This window comes from Xenopus laevis, chromosome 9_10S, assembly GCF_017654675.1.
Source record: "Xenopus laevis strain J_2021 chromosome 9_10S, Xenopus_laevis_v10.1, whole genome shotgun sequence".
Classification (NCBI taxonomy): Eukaryota; Metazoa; Chordata; class Amphibia; order Anura; family Pipidae; genus Xenopus; species Xenopus laevis.
Window position 1 is genome coordinate 112,969,753 of NC_054388.1, and position 23,665 is coordinate 112,993,417.

The window sequence follows — 23,665 nt, forward strand, 5'->3', positions numbered from 1 at the left end:
TTTTAAAGGTTTACTTATCCTTTAAATGTGATCCTTGGACCAGGGCCCAAAGGAAGCATGGAGTCACTGGAAACACTAGAGATAAATCACTTTTCTACAGGCTGAGGCTAAACACTGCACTATGTTTTAGGCAGAGAGTTATTATAATAATAATAATATAATTGGCTGTTGGCAGGAAGCTCACAGGCTCTCTATAGTCTCCAGCTGACATTGCTAAGAGTGTGTTTTGGTTTGGAATGTAATGGCAAATTGTGTGTGGCACATACATGTACCAGTGCTGCACGGACACAAAGCCTATTATCATTTATAAAATGTTTGAATAAAATCTTTGCAAACTTGACCCATTGTCTATAGCTTTATACTGTTTGTTTTAGAACATCCTGTATTACACTGTGTGGCATTCATGTGCTAGTGAATATATATAATATATATATATATATGTGTGTGTGTGTATGTGTATATATATATATATATATATATATATATATATATATATATATATATATATATATATATATATATATATATATATATATATATATATATATATATATATATATATATATATATATATATATATATATATATATATATATATATACACATACACATACACACACATACACACAGTTAGGTCCATAAATCTTTGGTCAGAGACGACTTCTTTTTCTAATTTTGGTTCTGTACATGACCACAATGAATTTTAAAAGAAACAACTCAGATGCAGTTGAACTGCAGACTTTCAGCTTTAATTCAGTGGGTTGAACAAAAGGATTGTATAAAAATGTGAGGGACTAAAGCCTTTTTTTTTTAAAGGGGTGGCTCACCTTTCAGTTAACTTTTTGTATGTCCTAGAATAGCCAGTTCTAAGCAACTTTTGAATTTGTCGTCATTATTTTTTTTATAGTATTTTAATTATTTGCCTTTTTCTTCCGACTCTTTCCAGCTTTCAAATGGGAGTCACCAACCCCATGTAAAAACAAATGCTCTGTAAAGCTACAGATTTATTGTTATCGCTGCTTGTTATGACTCGTGTTTCTAATCAGTCCCTCTCCTATTCATATTCCTGTCTCTTATGCAAATCAATGCATGGTTGATCGGGTATTTTGGACCCTAGCAACCAGATTGCTGAAATTGCAAACTGGAAAGCTGCTGAATAAAAAGCTAAATAACTAAAAAACTACAAATAATAAAAAATGAAACCCAATTGTCTCAGAACATCACTCTCTACATCAAACTAAAAGTTAACTCAAAGGTGGAAAACACCTTTAACACAATCACTTCATTTCAGGGGCTCAAAAACGCCGGGACTGGCAATCTGTGGGTTCTGCCAAATGCAGGGGCTGCTATCAAGTGCCATAGAAAGTCCCTATTTAGTGGGCTGCTGGGACCTGCACCTCTTTCTACTTGAAATCCCAGGGCCTATTTTGACTCCCAGTCCAGACCTGGGTTTAAAAGTAATTGGACAATTGAGCTATTTCATGGGCAGGTGGGGGCAATTCCTTTGTTATGTCATTATCAATGAAGCAGATAAAAGCCCTGGAGTTGATTTGAGGGGGGGGGGGTGTATGTGGAACAGACGACATGAGGACAAAGGAGCTCTCCATGCAGGTGAAACTAGTCGTCCTTAATCTGCAAAAACAGGAAAAAAAACATCAGAGAAATTGCTACAATATTAGGAGAGGCAAATTCTACAGTTTGGTACATGGTGAGAAAGAAAGAAATCACTGGTGAACTCAGCAACACAAAAAGACCTGGACGTCCATGGAAGACAACAGTGGTGGATGATCTCAGAATCATTTCCATGGGGAAGAGAAACCCCTTCACAAGAGCCAAACAAGTGAACACCAGTCTCCAGGAGGTAGAGTCTCCATATCCAAGTCTGCCATAAAGAGAAGACTGTATGAAGTAAATACAGAGGGGGCACTGCAAGGTACAAGTCACTCATAAGCATCAACAATACAAAGGCTACATTGGACTTTGCTAAAAAAAAAAAAAAGCTAAGAAAGCCAGTTCTGGATAAACATTCTATGGACAGATAAAACCAAGATCAACCTCTAGCAGAATGATGGCAAGAAAAAAGTCTGGAGAAGGTGTGGAACAGCTCATGATCCAAAGCATAGCACAGTTGTGTATAAAATATTTGGGAGACAGTGTGATGGGCATGTATGGCTGCCAGTGGGACACTAGTGTTTATCCATCATGTGACACAGGACAGAAGCACAAGAATGAATTGTGAGCTCTTCAGAGACACTGTCTGCTCAAATCCAGCTTAATGCAGTCACATTGATTGGGAGGCGTCTCATATGACCCAAAACATACAGCCAAGGAGTTTACTAAGGGCTCTTACTGACGAGCGTTTTTACCTGCGCTCCGTTTTTCAGCGTTCAGCCGCAGGGGAGCGCAGGAATAGACGCATTACATTTTTTCCAATGGGGCTGTACTCACACAGGCGCGTGTAGGCGCCGAACGCAGGTTGAGACGCAACATGCTGCATTTTTCCTGTGTTAGGCGCCTACATGCACCTGTGTGAGTACAGCCCCATTGGAAAAAATGTAATGCGTCTATTCCTGCGCTCCCCTGCGGCTGAACGCTGAAAAACGGAACGCAGGTAAAAACGCTCGTCAGTAAGAGCCCTAAAGCAAAGAAGTGGAATATTGTTGAATGGCCAAGTCAGTCACCTGATGTGAAGCCAATTGAGCTGCATTTCACTTGTTGAAGACTAAACTTGGGACAGAAAGGCCACAAACAAACAGCAACTGAATGCCGCTGCACTAAAGGCCTGGCAGAGTATTAAACAGGAGGAAACTAAGAATCTGGTGATGTCCATGAGTTCAACACTTCAGCCTGTCATTGCCAGCAAAGGTTTTTCTACCAACTATGAAATGAACATTTTATTTTCACTTTTTTAATTTGTCCAATTACTTTTGAGCCCCTGAAATTAAGTGATTGTGTTAAAAAAAAAAAAAAAAAAAAAAAGGCTTTAGTTCCTCACATTTTTATACAATCGTTTTGTTCAACCGACTGAATTAAAGCTGAAAGTCTGCAGTTCAACTGCATCTGAGTTGTTTCATTTAAAATTCATTGTGGTCATGTACAGAACCAAAATTAGAAAAAAGTTGTCTCTGTACAAATATTTATGGACCTAACTGTGTATATAATACACTATATACTGCCCGGGATCCCACTGTAAGTGACTATATGAAGTACACTGTAGCATTAAAGAGGTTGTTCACCTTTAAGTTAACGGTTAGTATGATGTACAGAGGGATATTCTGAGACAATTTGTTATTGGTTTTTATTTCTTATTATTTATGGTTTTTGAGTTATTTAGCTTTTTATTCAGCAGCTCTACAGTTTGCCATTTCTGCAGTCTGGTTGCTAAGGTACAAATTCCCCTAGCAACCATGCACTGATTTGAATAAGAGACTGGAATATGAATAGGAGAGGCCTGAATAGAAAGATGAGAAATAAAAAGTAGCAATAAGAATACATTTGTAGCCTTATAGAGCATTAGTTGTTAGATGGGGTCACTGACCCCCATTTGAAAGCTGGAAATGGTCAGAAGAAGATATAAAATAATAATAATGAAGAGCAGTAGAAAGTCGCTTAGATTTGGTCAATATATAAGACAGTAGAAAGAACTATAAGGTGAAACAATAAAGTAACACCGAGCAATACGGTGGGAGGAGTCTCAGTGCCGGACAATGGCGTCGCCACGTGCGTTAGGGGCGGGCGCACCAATCCACCAACAGGATCGACTTTTCGCGCCACGCTCCGCCTCCTGAGACCAGTTGCGCAGCCGCAGTAGAAACCCTTCCTCTTTTACCCAGAGGCACCCGCTTTCCTTGGTCTCCATCTTGTTCCTTTCGTCTCAGCCGCTTCTCGTGAGCAGAACCCTCTCAGCCATGGCCTCCGTAACGCTGTCCTCTCCTTCCGAAGCCGTCAAGCAGGAGCTCTCGGCCGGGGAGGAGACTAACAACAAGAACAATGTGGAGGATTCGGGTGCCGGTGACGAGGAGGAGGAAGAAGAGGACATGGAGGAAGACGAAGGCGCGGACGATGGAGAACAAGAGGAGGAGGAGGTGCTGCTGGTGAATGTAGGCAGTACGTACCCGTGTAAGAGAAGTGACGGCAGCCAACGTGAGTAACTCTTTCCTTTGTCTGCTCTAGTGCAACTACATCTCACATCCTCATACACTGCTCCTTCAGCTTTTGTCTATTCGCCTGTCTGTGTGTGTATATAAGTACGAGGAGCTCCCCATAAACAAACCTTCCTCATGCACAAGCTTTCTGTCTGACTAACTATACTGGCCTCACTCCCCCCCCTCTGCTGCTGGTGGAACAGTCCAGGGGTCAGAAGGTGGGGCCAGTAGAGAGACTCAGTTGTTAGCACCCCACTGCTGGTGGAACAGTCTAGGGGTCAGTAGGAGGGGCCAGTAGAGAGACTCAGTTGTTACCACCCCCTGCTGGTGGAACAGTCCAGGAGTCAGTAGGAGGGGCTAGTAGGGAGACCTAGGTGTTGGCAGCCCCCTGTTGGTGGAACAGTCCAGGGGTCAGTAGGAGGGGCCAGTAGAGAGACTCAGTTGTTAGCACCCCACCTGCTGGTGAAACAGTCCAGGAGTCAGTAGGAGGGGCTAGTAGGGAGACCTAGGTGTTGGCAGCCCCCTGTTGGTGGAACAGTCCAGGGGTCAGTAGGAGGGGCCAGTAGAGAGACTCAGTTGTTAGCACCCCACCTGCTGGTGAAACAGTCCAGGAGTCAGTAGGAGGGGCTAGTAGGGAGACCTAGGTGTTGGCACCCCCCTGTTGGTGGAACAGTCCAGGGGTCAGTAGGAGGGGCCAGTAGGGAGACCTAGGTGTTAGCACCCCCCCTGCTGGTGGAACAGTCCAGGGGTCAGTAGGAGGGGCCAGTAGGTAGACCTAGGTGTTAACACCCCCCCTGCTGGTGGAACAGCCCAGGGGTTAGGAGGGGCCAGTAGGGAGACCTAGGTGTTTGCACCCCCCCTCCTGGTGGAACAGTCCAGGCGTTAGTAGGAGGGACCAGTAGGGAGACCCAGGTGTTGGCACAGTGGAACAGTCCAGTGGTCAGTAGGAGGGGTCAGAAGGTAGACCCATGTGTTACTGGAATATTGTAGCACAATACTGGGATTGTGTGTGTGTGTTGTACTCCTGTATGTGTGTCTCACACTCACTGTGTTGTGTTCCTGCAGATGATGCTGATATAGTGAAGACGAGGTACAACAAACAAGCTGGAAGAGAAGAGTATTACGTACATTACGTGGGCTGTAAGTAACGCCGTGTTCATGACTCTCTATACAATTGCCTCTGGCAGCCGACACTTTGTCTATTCACTGTCAGGCAACATTATCCCCAAGCAAAGGGGTCGGCTAATAGATCCTAAACTCTAGTGGCCTGAGATGGCTCATAACTGCCACCTTATTCTATGCACTTCACCAAACAGCTTAGATTTACACACATTTCTTCCACTCACTCTGTTCAGCCAACTTTGCCACACGTTATTGTCCCATTTCCATGACAACAGGACAACGTCTCCTCATTGTGATATCGCTATGTACCCTAAGTGGCGCATTTAATATATGCCGGGAAAAAAGGATCATGTGTTATATGTTTAAGATATTACTTAGTGTGCAAGTGACACTTTTTGTAACCTCGACCAATTTAAAAGGATCATTTTCAAGTTTTCCTCTGCTGCCCCCTTGTGGCGACTCATTTCACATGCACTGCTGCTTCGACTGTTGCTTTTCCTTCTAACCAGAGAGCATTGCCCCAGTGGGATCTACATATATCTTGGGGGTGACTACAATTATAACTGCTGATTGATCACGTGACTGTGTGACGGACACAGCTTTACAATACAGTCACACAAATGTCATTGTGGTGCTTGATTGATTATTAAATATAGTCGGTTACAGGGACACATCTCAAGGGCACTTTGATGGCAGTGACATTGCCACTGATAGTTGCTTTATTAAATCCTCAACATGTGCTAGATCTTACTGCCTGTATGCGGAGCAGTTTCACAGCCTTAATGTATCATGTGGTGTTATAGTTGGCAGACAGTTCCAATGTATTGTCATGTCTGGAATTTGTTGATATTTGGGGCAGATTTATCAAGGCTTTTTTTTATTGTCAACTGTCAAATTCCACTAGGGACGTATTCAAATATCATTCAAGTTTTTCAAAAAATTTGAATCTAATTTTCGAGATTTATTGTATTCTGGCCTTTTAAGAACTCAAATTTGACTATTCGCCACCTAAAAACCTGCTGAATTGCCGTTTGTCATTGGGAGTCGTCCTGGGATCATTGTAGAGTTGTTTGCAGCCTTCCTGGCATTCACGTTTTTTCTCAGTTTTTAAAATCTTAACCGAATTCGATTAGCGTTTTCAAGCCAATGCTATTCACCCGAGTTTAACAAATTACATTTTTATAATAAATTTCGATTGGTTGAATTTCAAGTTCATGGGAGTTTTTGAAAACTCACATGAATTTCGAAATTCGACGTTTGATAAATGTGCCTTTTGGTGTAGAACTCTGTCACTCTGTAGTAGACATTTTAGTTTTTTTTTTTGTTTAACTGGGCACTGGTGTCCCTATCGTAGGCATCTCTGGTTCTTTCTGAAGTGTTGGTCGCTCATTGTCGAGTCAGTTTGTTTATGATTTGCACCCACCAATCACATTCATTAGGGGTGGAGTTGAGCAGTGGCCAGTGATCTTATCCAATAAGATTGAGGTTGTTGAGCCTGTTAATTGGATAGCATATATTTGTTAGTTTCATATCTGCTTGCACCAAAATAAAGATCCCGTCCCTGGTGTTTCCTATTTTCAATATGATAGTGTTGCCTTGTGGCAATCTTTGTGTTGAGTTGTCTGTACAGAGAAGCGCACAATGTTGCTGCAGTATGTGTGGCCTCTATACATCTGGGGTAAGTAAGGGATTTTTTTTATTCTAATATCCAATTATATTCCCCACGACCCGTCCTGGTTTGTTGTGAAATTGTGTTGTAAGCTCGCTCTTTCTGCAGTGAACCGCCGCCAAAACGAATGGGTGGACAAATCTCGTCTGGTATTGACCAAACCCCCGAAGGAGGTTGAAACCAACGGCACAGACCAAGAAGAGATGACGGAGCCCACAGAGCAGCCAGACTCCAAGACTCCCCAAAAGAGGAAACTCGAGGAACCTGAGCCTGAACCGAAGGTAACGTGACGTTCATTTCTTCCCATATACCAGTGCGCCAGTTTTCGCTCGTACATTGTGACAACTTGTGTTGATGAGACGCTTTCCTATAAAAATATCACGTGCCCCCCTTGTACCCTTATCCACGCCAGCATGTGACAGTTTTTGATCTTTCTGCTGTCACATTCTTTGCTTTTTTTTTTTTTATATAGACAGCAGGGGTACATTGTGCCCTCATTTCTGTGTCCACTTTTTAACATGCCCCCATTCCTAGTGCTTTTATGTTGGAGGCTAATCCGTGACCAAAACTTGATGGGCGGACTTGTTTTTTATTTTTAGAAAGCTAGAAACGCATGAGGAGCCAACATGGCTCTACAATTGATCCAGTAATTTGCCAGACTTCTGTCTGGATCACTGGTGCAGTGCTGGAAGTCTAAACGGCCAAAAAGCCACTCGATTTCCTAAAATGCCTCGTAAAGCTGTTTAGTCTCTCCGACTTTGTTTGGGCCAACATTTATAAAATACGTTGCTCCTGTTTTTTTTTTTTTTTGCAGCCAGTCTTTCCTTCTATATTTTTGCAGCGTTATTAATACCTGGTCCTTATACATGGTGCACTAACTGGAGCACTCGCGCTTATGACCTGCTCCTGCCAGCGCTAATACCCAACTGCCACTTTTAAGAGGTATGCATTTAGCTGCTGACTCTACTTCACATTTTAGCTGCCGACTCCTCTCAGGCAGTTTGGTTTCCATAGTGCAAGCCATTAACGCGGCACTGCCTCGCTATCCTTGGCATCCGTTTATGAGATGCTCATCTGTTTGTAGGATCTATAAGTGGGTGTGATATTGTTTATCATAGCCACTACATACCTGTGGTTTTCCTTTAATGCTGCAAAACCATTACTCTTCCTACAATTTCCATTTGTTGGCTTTTTTCTTTGTGTATGTTTAATGGTCTTCTGAAGCCCGGCCTTGCCTTTCTGGGTTACAGCCTCACCTATCCACAGAATCGTGATCTCAATAGGAAGCCATGATGCTGCTTCCTTAAGGTGGCCATTGCCAAACTTGCTGATCTCTCCCTGATATGCCCACCTTGTGGGCAATATCTGGCTGATCTGATCGTGGGCTCTAGGGCCCAACAATCTGATCATAATGAAAGTAATACGGGCGGTTGGATTGCGGGACCGCATCAATGAACAGATCAGATCCGACTGGATTTTTAGCCCTGTCTGATCGACATCTGCCCAACTTGGTCTGTCTGCAGCTTTTATCTGCCTGTGTGTGGCACATTTAGCGTGATTGCTCTAGAGGCCTAGTAATACCCACAGCTCTCAACTGAGCTTCAGTGAACCCTTCATTCGCATGTATCTTTACAATTGGTCAGGTTTATAATGGAACTATAGTGTCTGCAGTATATTGATCCATGTCCCACCTTTGTATTGAAGATCTATTTTCTTTGTATTAAAAATGCTGATTTTATTTGACTTACGACTGTATTCCTGTGCCCCTGCTTTCCGCCATGATTCCATTAAACTTTATGTGAATAAAAGACAAATAAAAGATCACGTGTCTGTGTCAGAAGCTTGTTTGGCTGGTGTGTGTGAGATAGCGGATTGGCTGGAGTGGGCGTGGCTTTATGGTGTTGATGATTTATCAATTCCAATGCAAGATGACAGTTTCTCGTTGTTCTTTCAGTTGCAAACCCAACGTCCTCTGCAGCGTTGTAACTTTGTGCCAAGGTCTGAGGAAGGCACAGGAAGATTTGACCTTAGTTTTATTATTTATTATTATTTGCATGATTCTTAATATGCAGCAAACGCACTGTGGGACGCCTCACCTTCCACATACACGGTATACATGCAAGTGATCTGTAGTACGAACAGACAAAACTTTTTCACTTGATTTCTAGAATTCCTTTTCACATTTATTGATGTAATTGTACTTGTTCTGCTGACACATTGAAAACCTTTGTTCTTTATAATCTCTGTTCTCGTAGAAAGCAAAGGTGGAAGATAAAGATGCTTCAAAAACCGCGGCCAGTTTAGGAGCAGCTGGCGACTTTGCAGAAGAGCTGACATGCCCGCTGTGCGTTGAACTGTTCAAGGATCCAGTGATGGTCGCCTGTGGCCACAACTTCTGCCGGAGCTGCATTGATAAGGTGTGGGAAGGGCAGAGTTCCTTTGCTTGCCCCGAGTGCAAGGAATCCATTACTGATCGCAAATACACCATTAACCGCGTGTTGGCTAATCTGGCCAAGAAAGCCGCCTGTACTCCGGTCACACCTGTAGAGAAAAAGACGCGGCCCCTAGAGAAGTGCTCTGAGCACGACGAGCGACTAAAGCTCTACTGTAAGGACGATGGCACTTTGGGTTGTGTTATCTGCCGGGATTCTCTCAAACACGCCAGCCATAACTTCCTGCCCATCCTGGATGCAGTCGGCGTCTATAGGGTATGTTACCAATGTCACTATCCGAAAATGTTCTGTAGTTTTATGATTTTATTATTGCTCTAAGCTAACGGGAAGTTTTTCTTCTATAGGAAGAGCTTTCTGCCATCGTTGCTCCTCTTGAAGCTTCCCTCAAAGTGACTGAGCAGCTGTCTGGCGAGCAGAGTGACAAGATTGAGCAGCACAACGTAAGTACGCCTCATAGCCGCTTTATAAATTATTATTATTATGATTTAATAGCATGTCAGTAATTAGTTTTTAATATGTGGTGTAAAGAATGTTTATGCAAATGCCTGGATGCTGCAGTGCTTGTTTGTTTGATGTAGATGTCCCTGTATAAGGTTAGGACCACACGGGTGACTAAATCTAGTGGTTTCACATGAAAGTAAGTAAGGAGGTGCAGTCAGGGATTGGTATGTTGGATGTCTAACCCTAACCATAGGCCATAGCAATACACAGGCTTGGAGTCTGTTAGCTGCTGGATGGAGAGTGCTAGTCTATTTGGTAGAGTAGGCTTACAATTGAAGTTTAAGGTTCAGAGGTGTCTGATATTTACGTTGTCATTGTGGTGTTTGTTATAAAGATGGAGTATCTTCTTCTTTTGTTGTGTTTTGTCGTGTTTCATTAGGCTCATGGGTTTGAATTTGTTCCGCTGAGAGGCTCGTACAGTAGTAATTAGAGGAGAGCACTTGGAAGCAATTCTGCTGTGCAATTTTATTCTGAGTCTACATACTCCACTGAGAGGCACCTGTCCTCACTCTACGGTTATAGTTTTCCATGTGAAACAGTGTGGTTGACCTTCTGGAAACACAATTTCTACCTTGCTATATGTACATATAAACTAGTGATGTGCGGGTCACATTTTTCCCGACCCGCACCCCTATTCCATTTATAGTGCCCATCCGCACATGACATCACAAAAGGGGCAGGTGCGAGTCTATAAAACAGGAAGGCGGCAGTCGCAAGAGGAGCAGCGAGGTCAGCCCGAACCCACCAGACCTGCGGGTAACGGGCCGGCCCACACATCGCTAATGTAAAAACGGGTTTTTTTTTTATGGTGTTGCCGTCTGTTACAATTTCATGTGTTAGCTGCCTAGTGTCTCCGCCTCAGTGGAAGTCGGCAAATAATGTATCCGTTGTATGTTGACTTTAGGAAGCCTGAGAGAACATTTGTTGTATCAAATTGTAGCTGCTCCTGTGGGAAAAAAATGAAATTAAAATATTAGGAAAGTAGTTAAAATTTAAAATAAAATCGATTTTTACAGAAATACTGTTTGTAAAAAAATTACTGAGGAATGCTACACCTTTCGCGATATAAAATCAGAGGAGCCTTTGTGCTCATGGGTTGAAAATTGGGATAAGTGTCTTGCCGACGCAGTGTTCGTTGTCTCTCCTTTAGAAAAACGTGTCCCAGTACAAGGAGCACGTCACAAGCGAATTTGAGAAGCTCCACAAGTTCCTAAAGGAGCGAGAGGAGAAACTGTTGGAGCAGCTGAAGGAACAAGGGGACAACCTGCTGACGGAAATGGAAAATAACCTGGTGAAGATGCAAGAGAACCAGGATGCCATCAAGAAAACTATTTCCCTGGCAAAGGAGAGGATGGAAGAGACAGATTCAATATCATTCTTAACGGTATGTAGCGCTGTTCCTGGAGTAGTGATCCCCCTGCAGCAGCTTTTCCTACTGGGTATCCTTCACATCTCACATGTTGGTACCACTAACCTCATTTCCCTTGAGAACGGCAAGTTACTTCATTTACTGTGCCATATACTATAAATTGTGCAGTTTACTGTGATTGTGCTTTATATACCTATTAATGATGTCTTCCTGTAAGAACCACCTGGAATTTCTTACTGTATCATAGTCCATTGACTAAAATCTTTCCTAAGCAGAAGAACATCAGAGCAATCTTTCTTTCTTCCTTGACTACTTGGTGGTCAGACTGGTGGGAAACTGACCAGCAGGTGGCGCTGTTGGAACAAAATTCATTCATATTAACAGTACATGTATCCCTTAATATCTTGGAATTACAAATAATGAATGTAAATGACGAAAGTGCTTAGAATAGCATTCTCCTTGATTTTAAATTCACTTATTTTAAAGGTTTACTTATCCTTTAATCTTGTGCAGTTTGCCTGTAATATATGCCGACCTTTGCTGCAAATGTTACACTAATCTGGTATTTCCTTTTATCCTGCAGGACATCAAAACCTTTATTGACAAGTAAGTACAAGTCTCGTATCATTCTGCTCTTTGTAAAGTCTATGGCCACTGTTGAGATTCCTGATACAGTAACATACATAGTAAGTTAGGTTGAAAAAAGACACAGGCCCATCAAGTTCAACCTTTTAAGTCTATATATAACCTGCCTAACTGCCAGTTGATCCAGAGAAAGGCGAAAAAACCCATCTGAAGTCTCTCCATTTGCCTCAGAGGGGGAAAAATTCCTTCCTGACTCCAAAATGCAATGGGACCAGTCCCTGGATCAACTTGTACTATGAGCTATCTCCCATATCCCTGTATTCCCTCACTTGCTAAACACCATCCAACCCCTTCTTATACCTATCTAATGTATCAGCCTGTACCTCTGGCTCCGTCCAGCTGAATATAAACTTGCTGTCCGTGTCATAAACAGATGGCTTTCAACCCCGAAATTGCACATATTAATTGCAAACTCTGCTTTTCTCCGATTGACCGACCCTTTTAATCCACCAAAATCGTGTGGAAATATTGTGTGGGATGTGCGCTAAAGGGTTATTGTCATGGGAAACACATCAGTAAATAGTGCTGCTCCAGCAGAATTCTGCTCTGAAATCCATTTCTCAAAACAGCAGACAGATTTTTTTTATATTTAATCTTGAAATCTGACATGGAGCTAGACATATTGTCAGTTTCCCAGCTGCCCCCAGTCATGTGACTTGTGCTCTGATAAACTTCAGTCACTTTACTGCTGTACTGCAAGTTGGAGTGATATCACCCCCCCCCCCCCAGCAGCCTAACAACAGAACAATGGGAAGGTAACCAGATAGCAGCTCCCTAACACAAGATGTTAAAACAGCTGCCTGGTAGATCTAAGAACAACATTCAATAGTAAAATCCAGGTCCCACTGAGACACATTCAGTTACATTGAGTAGGAGAAACAACAGCCTGCCAGAAAGCAGTTCCATCCTAAAGTGCTGGCTCTTTCTGAAATCACATGACCAGGCAAAATGACCTGAGATGCACCTACACACCAATATTACAACTAAATATAGGTTCATGATCTCTGGTTGCTGGCTTTTGGTTGAATATGAAGCAAACGACTACATTTTCTTTGCCATAAGTTGACTGGGAATCCATATGGAATGGTCTGCCCTTGGCTATAGTTATTTCACTTAATGGCGTTGTAGTGGTTCAAGTGAGGCAAGTTGTATTACTGTGTCCAATGCTGTTTCTTAATGAGCCTGTATCTCAAATCATCCAAACTTATTTGCCTTTCCTTATAGGTGCCAAGAACAACAACGAGCTGTGATCTCGACTGGCAATACCCTGCTTTCCAAGGAGCTGTGCCAGGGAACGTTTAAGGGTCCCATCCAGTACATCATGTGGAAGGAGCTGAAGTCCGTCATCACTCCCAGTGAGTACTTCTCTGACCCAGTAATGTGTTATAGTAGCTGGAGACTTTTGCTTATTAATAGGGGACCTGTCGCCCAAAAATATTTATCAAAATCCTATTTTATCACATTTGTCAAGCAAAATGGACTTTAATTACAGTGTATAAATTATTTGAATCTTGTTTCCTTCAGTCTGGTAATTCATAATTATTACAAGCAGGCAGGAGCCATTTTGTGGACACTGTTATTAAGACAAGTCTTGTATCATCTCAGAATCTTGTTTGTGCACCAGAATGGGGGACCTGATGTCCATCCCCATGTCCTGGCTACACAATTAAATGGTGAAGAGAATGGGGGGAATGTGGGGAGAGCAGTGACATGTAGGAAGTGCTGAATGGAAAGTGAAAGTAATTGCCTAAGACATAGAGGGGCAGACAATATTTGATTGACAGCTGAGATGTTTAAATGAGATTACAGCAGCTATGAATGCTTTAATAAAAAATAGAAATTGGTTTTCATGTTTAATTTATTATACAGATTTTTGTGTCTGGGTGACCGGTCCACTTTAAACATTTGTGTATATATATTTTTTGTCTTCCTCAGGCCTGACCCCAATGTTACTGGACCCGAATTCTGCTCATCCCAACCTGCATTTATCAGATGGGCTGACCAGTGTCCGATATGGGGAAAACAAGCTCTCCCTCCCCGACAATCCCAAACGATTCAGCCAGTGTATCCTTGTGCTGGGGTCCCAGGGCTTTGATTCGGGCCGACACTACTGGGAAGTAGAAGTCGGGGACAAGACGGCCTGGGATGTGGGTATGGCTAGTGAATCCAGTAATCGCAAGGGCAAGATCAAGCTTAACCCCAAGAACGGTTACTGGGCAATCTGGTTGAGAAACGGCAATGCCTACAAGGCTCTCGAGTCTCCATCTAAGGCTCTAAGTTTGACCTCCCACCCCCGTAAGATTGGTGTTTATGTGGATTATGAGGGAGGGCAGATTTCCTTCTATAATGCAGATAATATGACCATCATTTACACATTCAGTGCCACCTTCACGGAGAAACTGTACCCGTATCTGTCTCCGTTCCTGCACGACAGTGGCAAGAATGTAGATGCCCTCCGCTTTGTTCATAATCAGTAACTTCATGTATGAGAGGCAGAAGCTGCTTAGAAACATTCCACCCCGCTCCCAAATAAAGTTACCAGTAAAGTTCTCTTCTCCAAATGTTTTTGTTTCCCATTTCTCAGCTTTTGATGAACCACAATTTCTTTTTAACCACTTAAACCTCCAATCTTATGTTTATAATACACTCCCACAAAGGGTTCCGTCAAGCCTGAGACAACTGTGGTGAAAGTTTCAGTCCGGTTCTACTTTTTTAATGTGAATTTGCATTATATTGAATGTTTTTGTGTCGTATATTTTGTCATTGCTCTGAATGTAGTTGCATTTGCTTATTACTTCGGGAAATAAAGAGGCTGAAAAGTAAAACTGTGTATTGTGATCTCAGTCTTAATTCCTCCCCCTCCCTTGACCCCTAAAGGTAGCTGCTGCCTACACTTATTTCTTAAAACAACAACAATCGTATTTTGCAAGTCCGCTACATTCAGATTTATTAAAGGGGTTGGTAACCTTCCAAGCTTAGTTAGTTTCAAGCAGTTCACCAGAAATAGACTTTTTCCAATTACTTTTTATTTTCTATGTGTGAATGTTCTAATATTGAAGCGTAAGTGTAATTTTTTCACCTTCTAAAGCAGCTCTGGAGGGGGGGTCACCGACCCTGTAAACTGAGCTAAATTGATACATTTAGTTGATACATTTCTTATAGATGAATAAAGAGCAGTGCACCAAGGGGCACCCAGGAGATCAACTCAACAATTTATGAGGTAAGCTAAGAATATAATGTCTCTGGGGGGTGGAATGTTTCTCCAGTATAATCTTGTCTATTCAAAGGGAATGCTATAAAGATGGCAGCCCTACCACCAAAGGGTCTATGGAAAAACAGAAAATCTTAACATACTTACCGTGATTTTCATTTCCTGGACTGTAGCATGGCAGTGGGCCAATAAGGGGTTAATCCCCCGACGGAAGGCGGCACAGGAAGTACAATAAAAGTCCATCCGAGTCCCCCCCCGTGCCCATCTCAACGACTGGAGACAATACCCCCTAATAGGGAATGAAACCCCTGCCCACTGCCATGCTACAGTCCAGGAAATGAAAATCACGGTAAGTATGTTAAGATTTTCTGTTTTCCTGTCCTTAGCATGGCAGTGGGCCAATAAGGGGATGTAAAAAGCAGAACACTTAGGGAGGGATTATTTAGGAACTTTTATTGCAGCATCTGAAAGGACACTTAGCCCAAACCCAGCTAGGTTTTTTTGAATAAACATCGAAACAGTAGTGTTTTGAAAAAGTGTGTAAGTTTTTCCGGGTAGCAGCTTTGCAGATCTCATCAGCTGGAACTTGGGCATGGAAGGCCCAAGACGCCGCTATACCTCTGGTGGAGTGTGCTTTGACTGATGATGGACCAGGTACTGTGAGAGGAATAGGCCATGAGAATGCATTCTTTAATCCATGCTGAGCTTACTTTTTTGGAAGCTCCCATGCCTTGTCTAGGACCTCCGAAGAGGAGAAGAAGATTTTCAGATTTCCTGAAACTTGACACCTTGTGTAGATAGAGTTTTAGGCATCGCACCACATCGAGATTATGGAGTCTTTTCTCCTTCATTCTTGTGATTCTCAAAAAAAAGTAGGAAGCACTTTGTCTTGGGACATGTGGAATTTTGTGGCAACCTTGGGAAAGAAGTTGTCTCGAGTTTTTAGAGTAACTTTATCATGAAGGAACTGGATCTTAGTTTCATCAGATTAGAGAGCGTGTAGTTCTCCCACTCTTTTTGCTGAGGAAATGGCAAGTAGGAAGACCGTCTTCAACGTCAGAATTTTTAATGGTAAGTCATCTAAAGGTTCAAAGGGTGCTTTGGTTAGTGCATCCAGTACTAGGGAGAGGTTCCAGGGAGGGACTGTGTCTTTAACTGGAGGATGGATTCTGATGAGTCCCTTGAAAAACTTTTTGATCAGAGGATATGAGGACCATTGTATGTCCGTATAAGCAGATATGGCAGAAATCTGACCTTTCAAAGTATAAGTGCTGAGACTTGCCTCTAAACCTGACTGCAGGAATTCGATGATGGTGACCTCTGAGATGTGGAAAAATGATCCAAATTTCTCTAACCCCCAGCTGGAAAATTTCTCCCAGATTTTGTTGTATTTGGAAGAGGTAGACATCTTTCTTGAAGAAATAAGAGTGTTGATTGCTCCCTCTAATAGTCCTTCCTTTCTGAGTTTTATCCTTTCAATCTCCAAGCAGTCAGGGCCCAGTACCCTGGATCTGGGTGCAGTAGGGATCCCTGATGTAAAAGGTTCGGAGTTGCAGGGAGTCTGAAGGGCTCCTCCTGAGACATCTGAAGTAAGAGGGGGAACCAGAGTCTTCTCGGCCACCAGGGGGCTATGAGGATGACTTGAGCTTTGTCCTCGTGAATTTTTTTGATGGTTTTTGCTAACATCGAGATTGGAGGGAAGATGTAAGCCAGTTGAAAGTTCCATTGGAATGAGAATGCATCCCAAATGGTCGCTCTGGGGTCCTTGTCCCATGTCTTGTTCTGAAAGGTAGTCATCAGGTCTATGGATGTGCAACACCACTTTTGGCATATTAGGTCGTAAACCTGCTGGTTCAACTCCCACTCCCCAATAGCCGGAAATTTCCTGCTGAGGAGATCCGCTAAGGCGTTCGATGTCCCTGGTATGTAGGAGGCTTTGAGGTTGTCCGCATTGTTTTGAGCCCATTCGAAAATAGTTGTGGTCAAGCACAACAGTTGTTTGGATCTGGTTCCTCCCTGGTTGTTTATATAACTCACTGTGGTTAGATTGTCTGATTTGATCAGTATAGATTTTTTCCTGAGGTGTTTTTGGAAGTGTAGGATTGCTAGTAGCACAGCCTTCAGTTCCCTCCAATTGGAGGATTTTTTGCTTTCTATGGGTGTCCACTTCCCTTGAATTTGGAAGTGTTTGAAGTGTGCTCCCCACCCCGCTCTGCTTGCATCCGTGGTCAGTGTTTCCCAAGTAAGGGAGGCGATAGATACAGGAACTTTTAAGTTCTCTCTTCTGAGCCACCATGAGAGATAGTGGTCTGTGATAGGTGAATCAACTGGGAGTTTTCCAGGTGATTCCTGTTCCATTGGTTCAAGAATTCTATCTGGAGAGGTCTTGCTTGAATTCGTGCCCATTTCACCTCATCTATAGTGGACATAAGTTTCCCCAGAATTTGTTGACATCTCTTGGCAGTCAAGGATGGATGACGAGACAGATAATCTGCTTGGTGTTGAATGTCTGAAATCCTTTCCTCTGTTAGGCTTACTTGAAGTTTTTTGGAGTTTATGATAACTCCCAGAAATTGAATCTGTTGTGTTGGCTCCAACATGGACTTTTCCCAGTTGACAAGCCACCCCCATTTTTCAGAGTATCTAGAACTATACTCAGGTGTTGTAGAAGGAGTTTTTTGGAAGGAGCTTTTACCAATATATCATCTAGATATGCGAAAATCTGGATCCCCTTTAGCCTTAGGAAAGCCATCATGGAGGCTAGCACCTTGGTGAAAACTCTTGGGGCTGAAGCTAGTTCGAATGGGAGCGCTTGGTATTGAAAGTGCTTTCCCAGGATCAGGAACCGTAGGAATTGTTTGTGTGGTTCCCACACTGGAACATGCAGATAGGCATCTTGTATATCTACTGTATCTTGAGCATCCAGTCTCCATGGTTTATGAACTGGCATATAGACCTTAGTGTCTCCATTTTGAATTTTTTTGTTCTGAGGAATTTGATCAGATGGCCTAAGTTCAGAATTACTCTGAAATCCCCATTCTTTTTTCTTCTTAAGAACAGGTGAGAATATATACCTCTGAAATGTTCTCTTTTGGGTACTTCTGTGATGATCTTTCTGTCTAGTAGGTCCCCAAGGATCATCTTTAGGGTAGAAACTGCTAGTGGAGATCGAGGCTTTTCTGAAGACACAAAGTGAAACGTCGGAAATTTTTGAAGATCCAGGGCATAACCATTGCTTAGGGTTTTTAAGACCCATTGATCTGACACGTGTTGAGCCCACACTGTGCTGAAATTCTGAAGTCTTCCTCCAAGGCAAGACAGAGGGGCTCGCGCACCCTCATGCCGATTTCTTATCTTGTTTGAAGTCCCTTCTTCCGGGTGCCCCTTGTCCCTGGGTTCTTCTCCAGGGTTGCCTAGTGAAGGGCTTTCCCGGTCTATATTGTTTAGCCTCCTGCAGGGGATTTTTTCTAAAGGACCTCTGGTCTCTTTTGTCCTGAGGAAGAAAAGCCAATTTTCCTGCAGAGGCTTTAGATATGATTTTGTCAGGTCTTTCACCAAACAGTAGTGACCCTTCGAATGGGAGGGAGCAAAGGTTATGTTTACTTTGCGGGTCAGCATGCCAGTGACGCAGCCAGAGAGCTCTACGGGCCGCCATACTAAGGCTCATGGCTTTGGCCGAGAGTCTGACGAGATCCATGGATGCTTCCGTAGTGAATTCGTTTGCGGTTTTAACATCTTGGATCATTTCAATAAGCTTTTTTTCTGTCTGTCTCAGCTTTGACAGCTTGTTCCAGTTCTTCTATCCAAATGTGGTTAGCTCTGGCCAGAGTGGTAATGTCTATGGAGGCTTGGTTAGACATTCCACATGTTAGATAAGATTTTTTGAGTGGCATTTCTTGTCTTCTTTCCATCGCATCTTTTAGCGAGACTCCTTCGTCCACAGGCAAGGTAGTACGTCGAGCCACTCTAGTGATGGCAGTATCCACCTTAGGGGAGGCTTGCCAGAGTTTTGAGTCCTCTTCTTCGAATGGATACATCTTTTTGAGTCCCAGAGAAAATATCATTGCTTTGATGAGTGGCTCTAGGTATTCAAGGTTGAAAGAACAGGTATCTTCAGACTGTTCTTCTTCTTCTTGATCAGTTAAGGATAGTTCCCCTTTAGAAACACTGGAGTAGTGCGTGTTCCTGTGAGGTCTGCCACTGGCCTCAGTCATAGAGGAGGGGGTCTTGTGACTTTCATCTAGATTGTGTAGTACTTTCTCAGTAACTACATTGACCATATCACTCATAGATTTTTTTTATGATAGTCTGCATCCAGTCTTTAATGGAGTGCAGTTGATCAGAGGAGGGCCCAGCCACTTCCTGCAGACACTTCTCACAGAGCCTTTTGCCTAGGATTGCTGCTTCTCCGCATGCAATACAGTCAGTTCTGGGAGTCTTCCTTCTTTGAGATCCCTCTCTTAATGGGGGACTCCTGAAAAATAAGGTATTATAATTACTCACCGCTGCTTGTAGTTTGCATCAATCACGATGGAAAAAACTCTCTTAGTGCCTTACCCCTTGGAGCCTGAGCGTCTGCAGCTCATAATTGACAGTCTGGAGGAAAATAAATAACATTGTCAAGTAATTAAAGGATATTCCAAAAGAATAAGGCGAAAGCGTTTTTAACCTCCATGTAACTTACACCTGGGATCAATCGAGAATACAGGTGCACACAGAATCCTCAACCTCGGGATATCTTGCCAGAGAAATGAACACCAGCCAGTTTGTTTGATATCATAAGAGGAACTAACCTGTGATGCGCTCGTCCTTTTAAACCGGCACAAAAAAGGCGCATGCGTAAATTTGCAGCGTGAAAACGTAGGCGCCATTAGATAGATGGGCGCTGGCGTCTTATCGCACATGCGCTACCTCCGTTAAGGCAGCATTGCGGCTGTTTGCGCCATCGGCAACAAAGGCCAGAAGCCCGCCGGCTTCCCCTGGAACACACACAAGGTAAGAGACCTCGGTCCCAGGCGCTTCAGAGGGAGAGAGTAGCACCTCTGGTATGGGGGGGGGGTATCTTCGACAGGAGAATTGAGATGGGCGCGTGGGGGACCACGGCGGGGGATTAACCCCTTATTGGCCCACTGCCATGCAAAGGACAGGAAACTAGAGATCTCACACTGAGGCTTATATGGGAGGACCGGCCATTCCTAATCTTTAAAAAAAATTGTTTCCTATTTCTGTTTTGGGTAGTCTGGCTATCATGTGACTGCTCCCCACTTTCGATTAAATGTAATGTGGGTGGAGTAGCCGTCTTGAGGATTTGTCATCTCCATGGCCAGTAGCCATTGTCCTTTCTTACACTTCTACTCTGATACCAACAAAGGCAGCTTTTGTGGTTGGGGATATGTGGCGTATCCCCCAGCATGAACCCTGAGCTGCAGTGTCACCCCTCCTACTTATGGAACCATTTCTCCTACCAAAAATGGTTGTGTCTGTCCCTTATAATTGGCCAAATGCTAGAGAATCCCCATTGTGCTTCAGAGTTTGCAGTCAAAATATTTGGAGTAGAATATGGGAGTAGTCTCAGGTTTTGGATGAGAGTTTGGCCCTTGTATAAGGCCCTGCAGAGGCTCCTGCACCACACGTAGCAATGCCTACAGAGATGTGCATCTTGTCTGTATCTAAGCAACTCCCAGCAAATGCCTGAAAGGGCAGCTCTTTTGCTCATAGGACTGAAAGCCAGACTCCCTCCCTCCCTGGCCGAAACGATGACCAACTGCAGCCCATGTTATAGCTATTCCTACATTTTCATGGTGGTTCCATCTTGCGTTGGCTCTGTGATCGAGTGCTACCGGACACCCTGGTCTCTCAGAATCCTACTGCTCAGGTTTCATAAGGTCATGGGGTGGACACCCGTTCCCACTGAGCTTGTTGAAAAGCAAGTGAGTATAACCCCTATGTGTTTATTACATGATGGTTACACATTTCTAGGCACACCCTTTCATACGCCTGCTGGGGACAAGCATGTGCAGATTTAGGGCAAATCTAATGTCCAGGGCTGTAGTGATAAGCGGCTGCTGGAGGTCACATAGAAGGTGGGTTGGGTGCAAGAAGTTCCTTCTCAGACTTGGGGTATAGTCCAGGCAGCAAATAAGTACTTGTGCATGAGAGGTGTAGGCTCTAATAGTATTTGGCAAGGGGAGGGGCATGTGACTGGCCATTCTCCTTTAAAGGGGCATTTGATTTTTAGATGGGGGTAAGCATTTGAAAGCTGGAAAGCAACAGAAGAAGGCAAATATATATATATATATATATATATATATATAAAAAGGCCAGTTGAAAAGTTGCCTATAATTAGCCATTCTAGAACATACTAAAAGTTGAAGCACCCCTGTAAATTGCAACAGAGCTTGAAGGGAAACTGCTGAGTCAGTCTTGGCACCCCCCCCCTGGGTGACACAATGCAGCCAACGTCACATACGGGAAACAACTGGAACGTACAGAAGGTTCTGTGCCAGTCTGTATTTGTTCTGATCCACATTGCTGGCGTGTAAACTCACCTGCACTGTGTGACAAGCCCCTTCCCTGTCATCCCACGAGATGTGCCAGCCTACTGTCAGTCATGCACTGGAGCTGCCATATGGATTCACACTGACAGCTGCTAAATAAAAACTCCAAATTCTTCTGCATGTCCCCATTTTGTCAGCTGCCAGTCACCACTGAGAAGTAACCTGGGGATGTGAGAGAAAACTGTCAGGGCTCAGTGAGTAGTAACCTGGGGATATGAGAGAAAACTGTCAGGGCTCAGTGGGTAGTAACCTGGGGGATGTGAGAGAAAACTGTCAGGGCTCAGTGAGTAGTAACCTGGGGATATGACAGAAAACTGTCAGGGCTCAGTGAGTAGTAACCTGGGGATATGACAGAAAACTGTCAGGGCTCAGTGAGTAGTAACCTGGGGATGTGAGAGAAAACTGTCAGGGCTCAGTGAGTAGTAACCTGGGGATATGAGAGAAAACTGTCAGGGCTCAGTGGGAAGTAACCTGGGGGATGTGAGAGAAAACTGTCAGGGCTCAGTGAGTAGTAACCTGGGGATATGACAGAAAACTGTCAGGGCTCAGTGAGTAGTAACCTGGGGATATGACAGAAACTGTCAGGGCTCAGTGAGTAGTAACCTGGGGATGTGAGAGAAACTGTCAGGGCTCAGTGAGTAGTAACCTGGGGATATGAGAGAAAACTGTCAGGGCTCAGTGGGTAGTAACCTGGGGGATGTGAGAGAAAACTGTCAGGGCTCAGTGAGTAGTAACCTGGGGATATGACAGAAAACTGTCAGGGCTCAGTGAGTAGTAACCTGGGGATATGACAGAAAACTGTCAGGGCTCAGTGAGTAGTAACCTGGGGATGTGAGAGAAAACTGTCAGGGCTCAGTGGGTAGTAACCTGGGGATGTGAGAGAAAACTGTCAGGGCTCAGTGAGTAGTAACCTGGGGATATGACAGAAAACTGTCAGGGCTCAGTGAGTAGTAACCTGGGGATATGACAGAAAACTGTCAGGGCTCAGTGAGTAGTAACCTGGGGATGTGAGAGAAAACTGTCAGGGCTCAGTGGGTAGTAACCTGGGGATGTGAGAGAAAACTGTCAGGGCTCAGTGAGTAGTAACCTGGGGATATGACAGAAAACTGTCAGGGCTCAGTGAGTAGTAACCTGGGGATATGACAGAAAACTGTCAGGGCTCAGTGAGTAGTAACCTGGGGATGTGAGAGAAAACTGTCAAGGCCAGTGAGTAGTAACCTGGGGATTGGAGATAAAACTGTCAAGGCCAGTGAGTAGTAACCTGGGGATGTGAGAGAAAACTGTCAGGGCTCAGTGAGTAGTAACCTGGGGATATGAGAGAAAACTGTCAGGGCTCAGTGAGTAGTAACCTGGGGATATGACAGAAAACTGTCAGGGCCCAGTGAGTAGTAACCTGGGGATATGAGAGAAAACTGTCAGGGCTCAGTGGGTAGTAACCTGGGGATGTGAGAGAAAACTGTCAGGGCCCAGTGAGTAGTAACCTGGGGATGTGAGAGAAAACTGTCAGGGCCCAGTCAGTAGTAACCTGGGGATGTGAGAGAAAACTGTCAGGGCTCAGTGAGTAGTAACCTGGGGATTTGAGAGAAAACTGTCAGGGCTCAGTGAGTAGTAACCTGGGGATGTGAGAGAAAACTGTCAAGGCCAGTGAGTAGTAACCTGGGGATATGAGAGAAAACTGTCAGGGCTCAGTGAGTAGTAACCTGGGGATATGAGAGAAAACTGTCAGGGCTCAGTGAGTAGTAACCTGGGGATGTGAGAGAAAACTGTCAAGGCCAGTGAGTAGTAACCTGGGGATATGAGAGAAAGCTGTCAGGGCTCAGTGAGTAGTAACCTGGGGATATGAGAGAAAACTGTCAGGGCTCAGTGAGTAGTAACCTGGGGATATGAGAGAAAACTGTCAGGGCTCAGTGAGTAGTAACCTGGGGATATGAGAGAAAACTGTCAGGGCTCAGTGAGTAGTAACCTGGGGATATGACAGAAAACTGTCAGGGCC

The 23,665-nt window shown here is 43.9% G+C and overlaps 1 protein-coding gene across 1 annotated transcript; it reads left to right on the plus strand.

Annotated features, from left to right (window-relative positions):
• Positions 1 to 3,912: 3,912 nt before the first annotated feature.
• xnf7.S (Nuclear factor 7 S homeolog) lies at positions 3,913 to 14,766 on the plus strand. Its single transcript, NM_001086225.2, is given in 9 exon segments — positions 3,913 to 4,143; positions 5,211 to 5,285; positions 7,045 to 7,217; positions 9,192 to 9,644; positions 9,734 to 9,829; positions 11,041 to 11,274; positions 11,843 to 11,865; positions 13,129 to 13,259; positions 13,840 to 14,766. Coding segments are annotated over 9 exon segments (1,833 nt in total). The 5' UTR covers positions 3,913 to 4,037; the 3' UTR covers positions 14,382 to 14,766.
• The last annotated feature ends 8,899 nt before the right edge of the window (positions 14,767 to 23,665 follow it).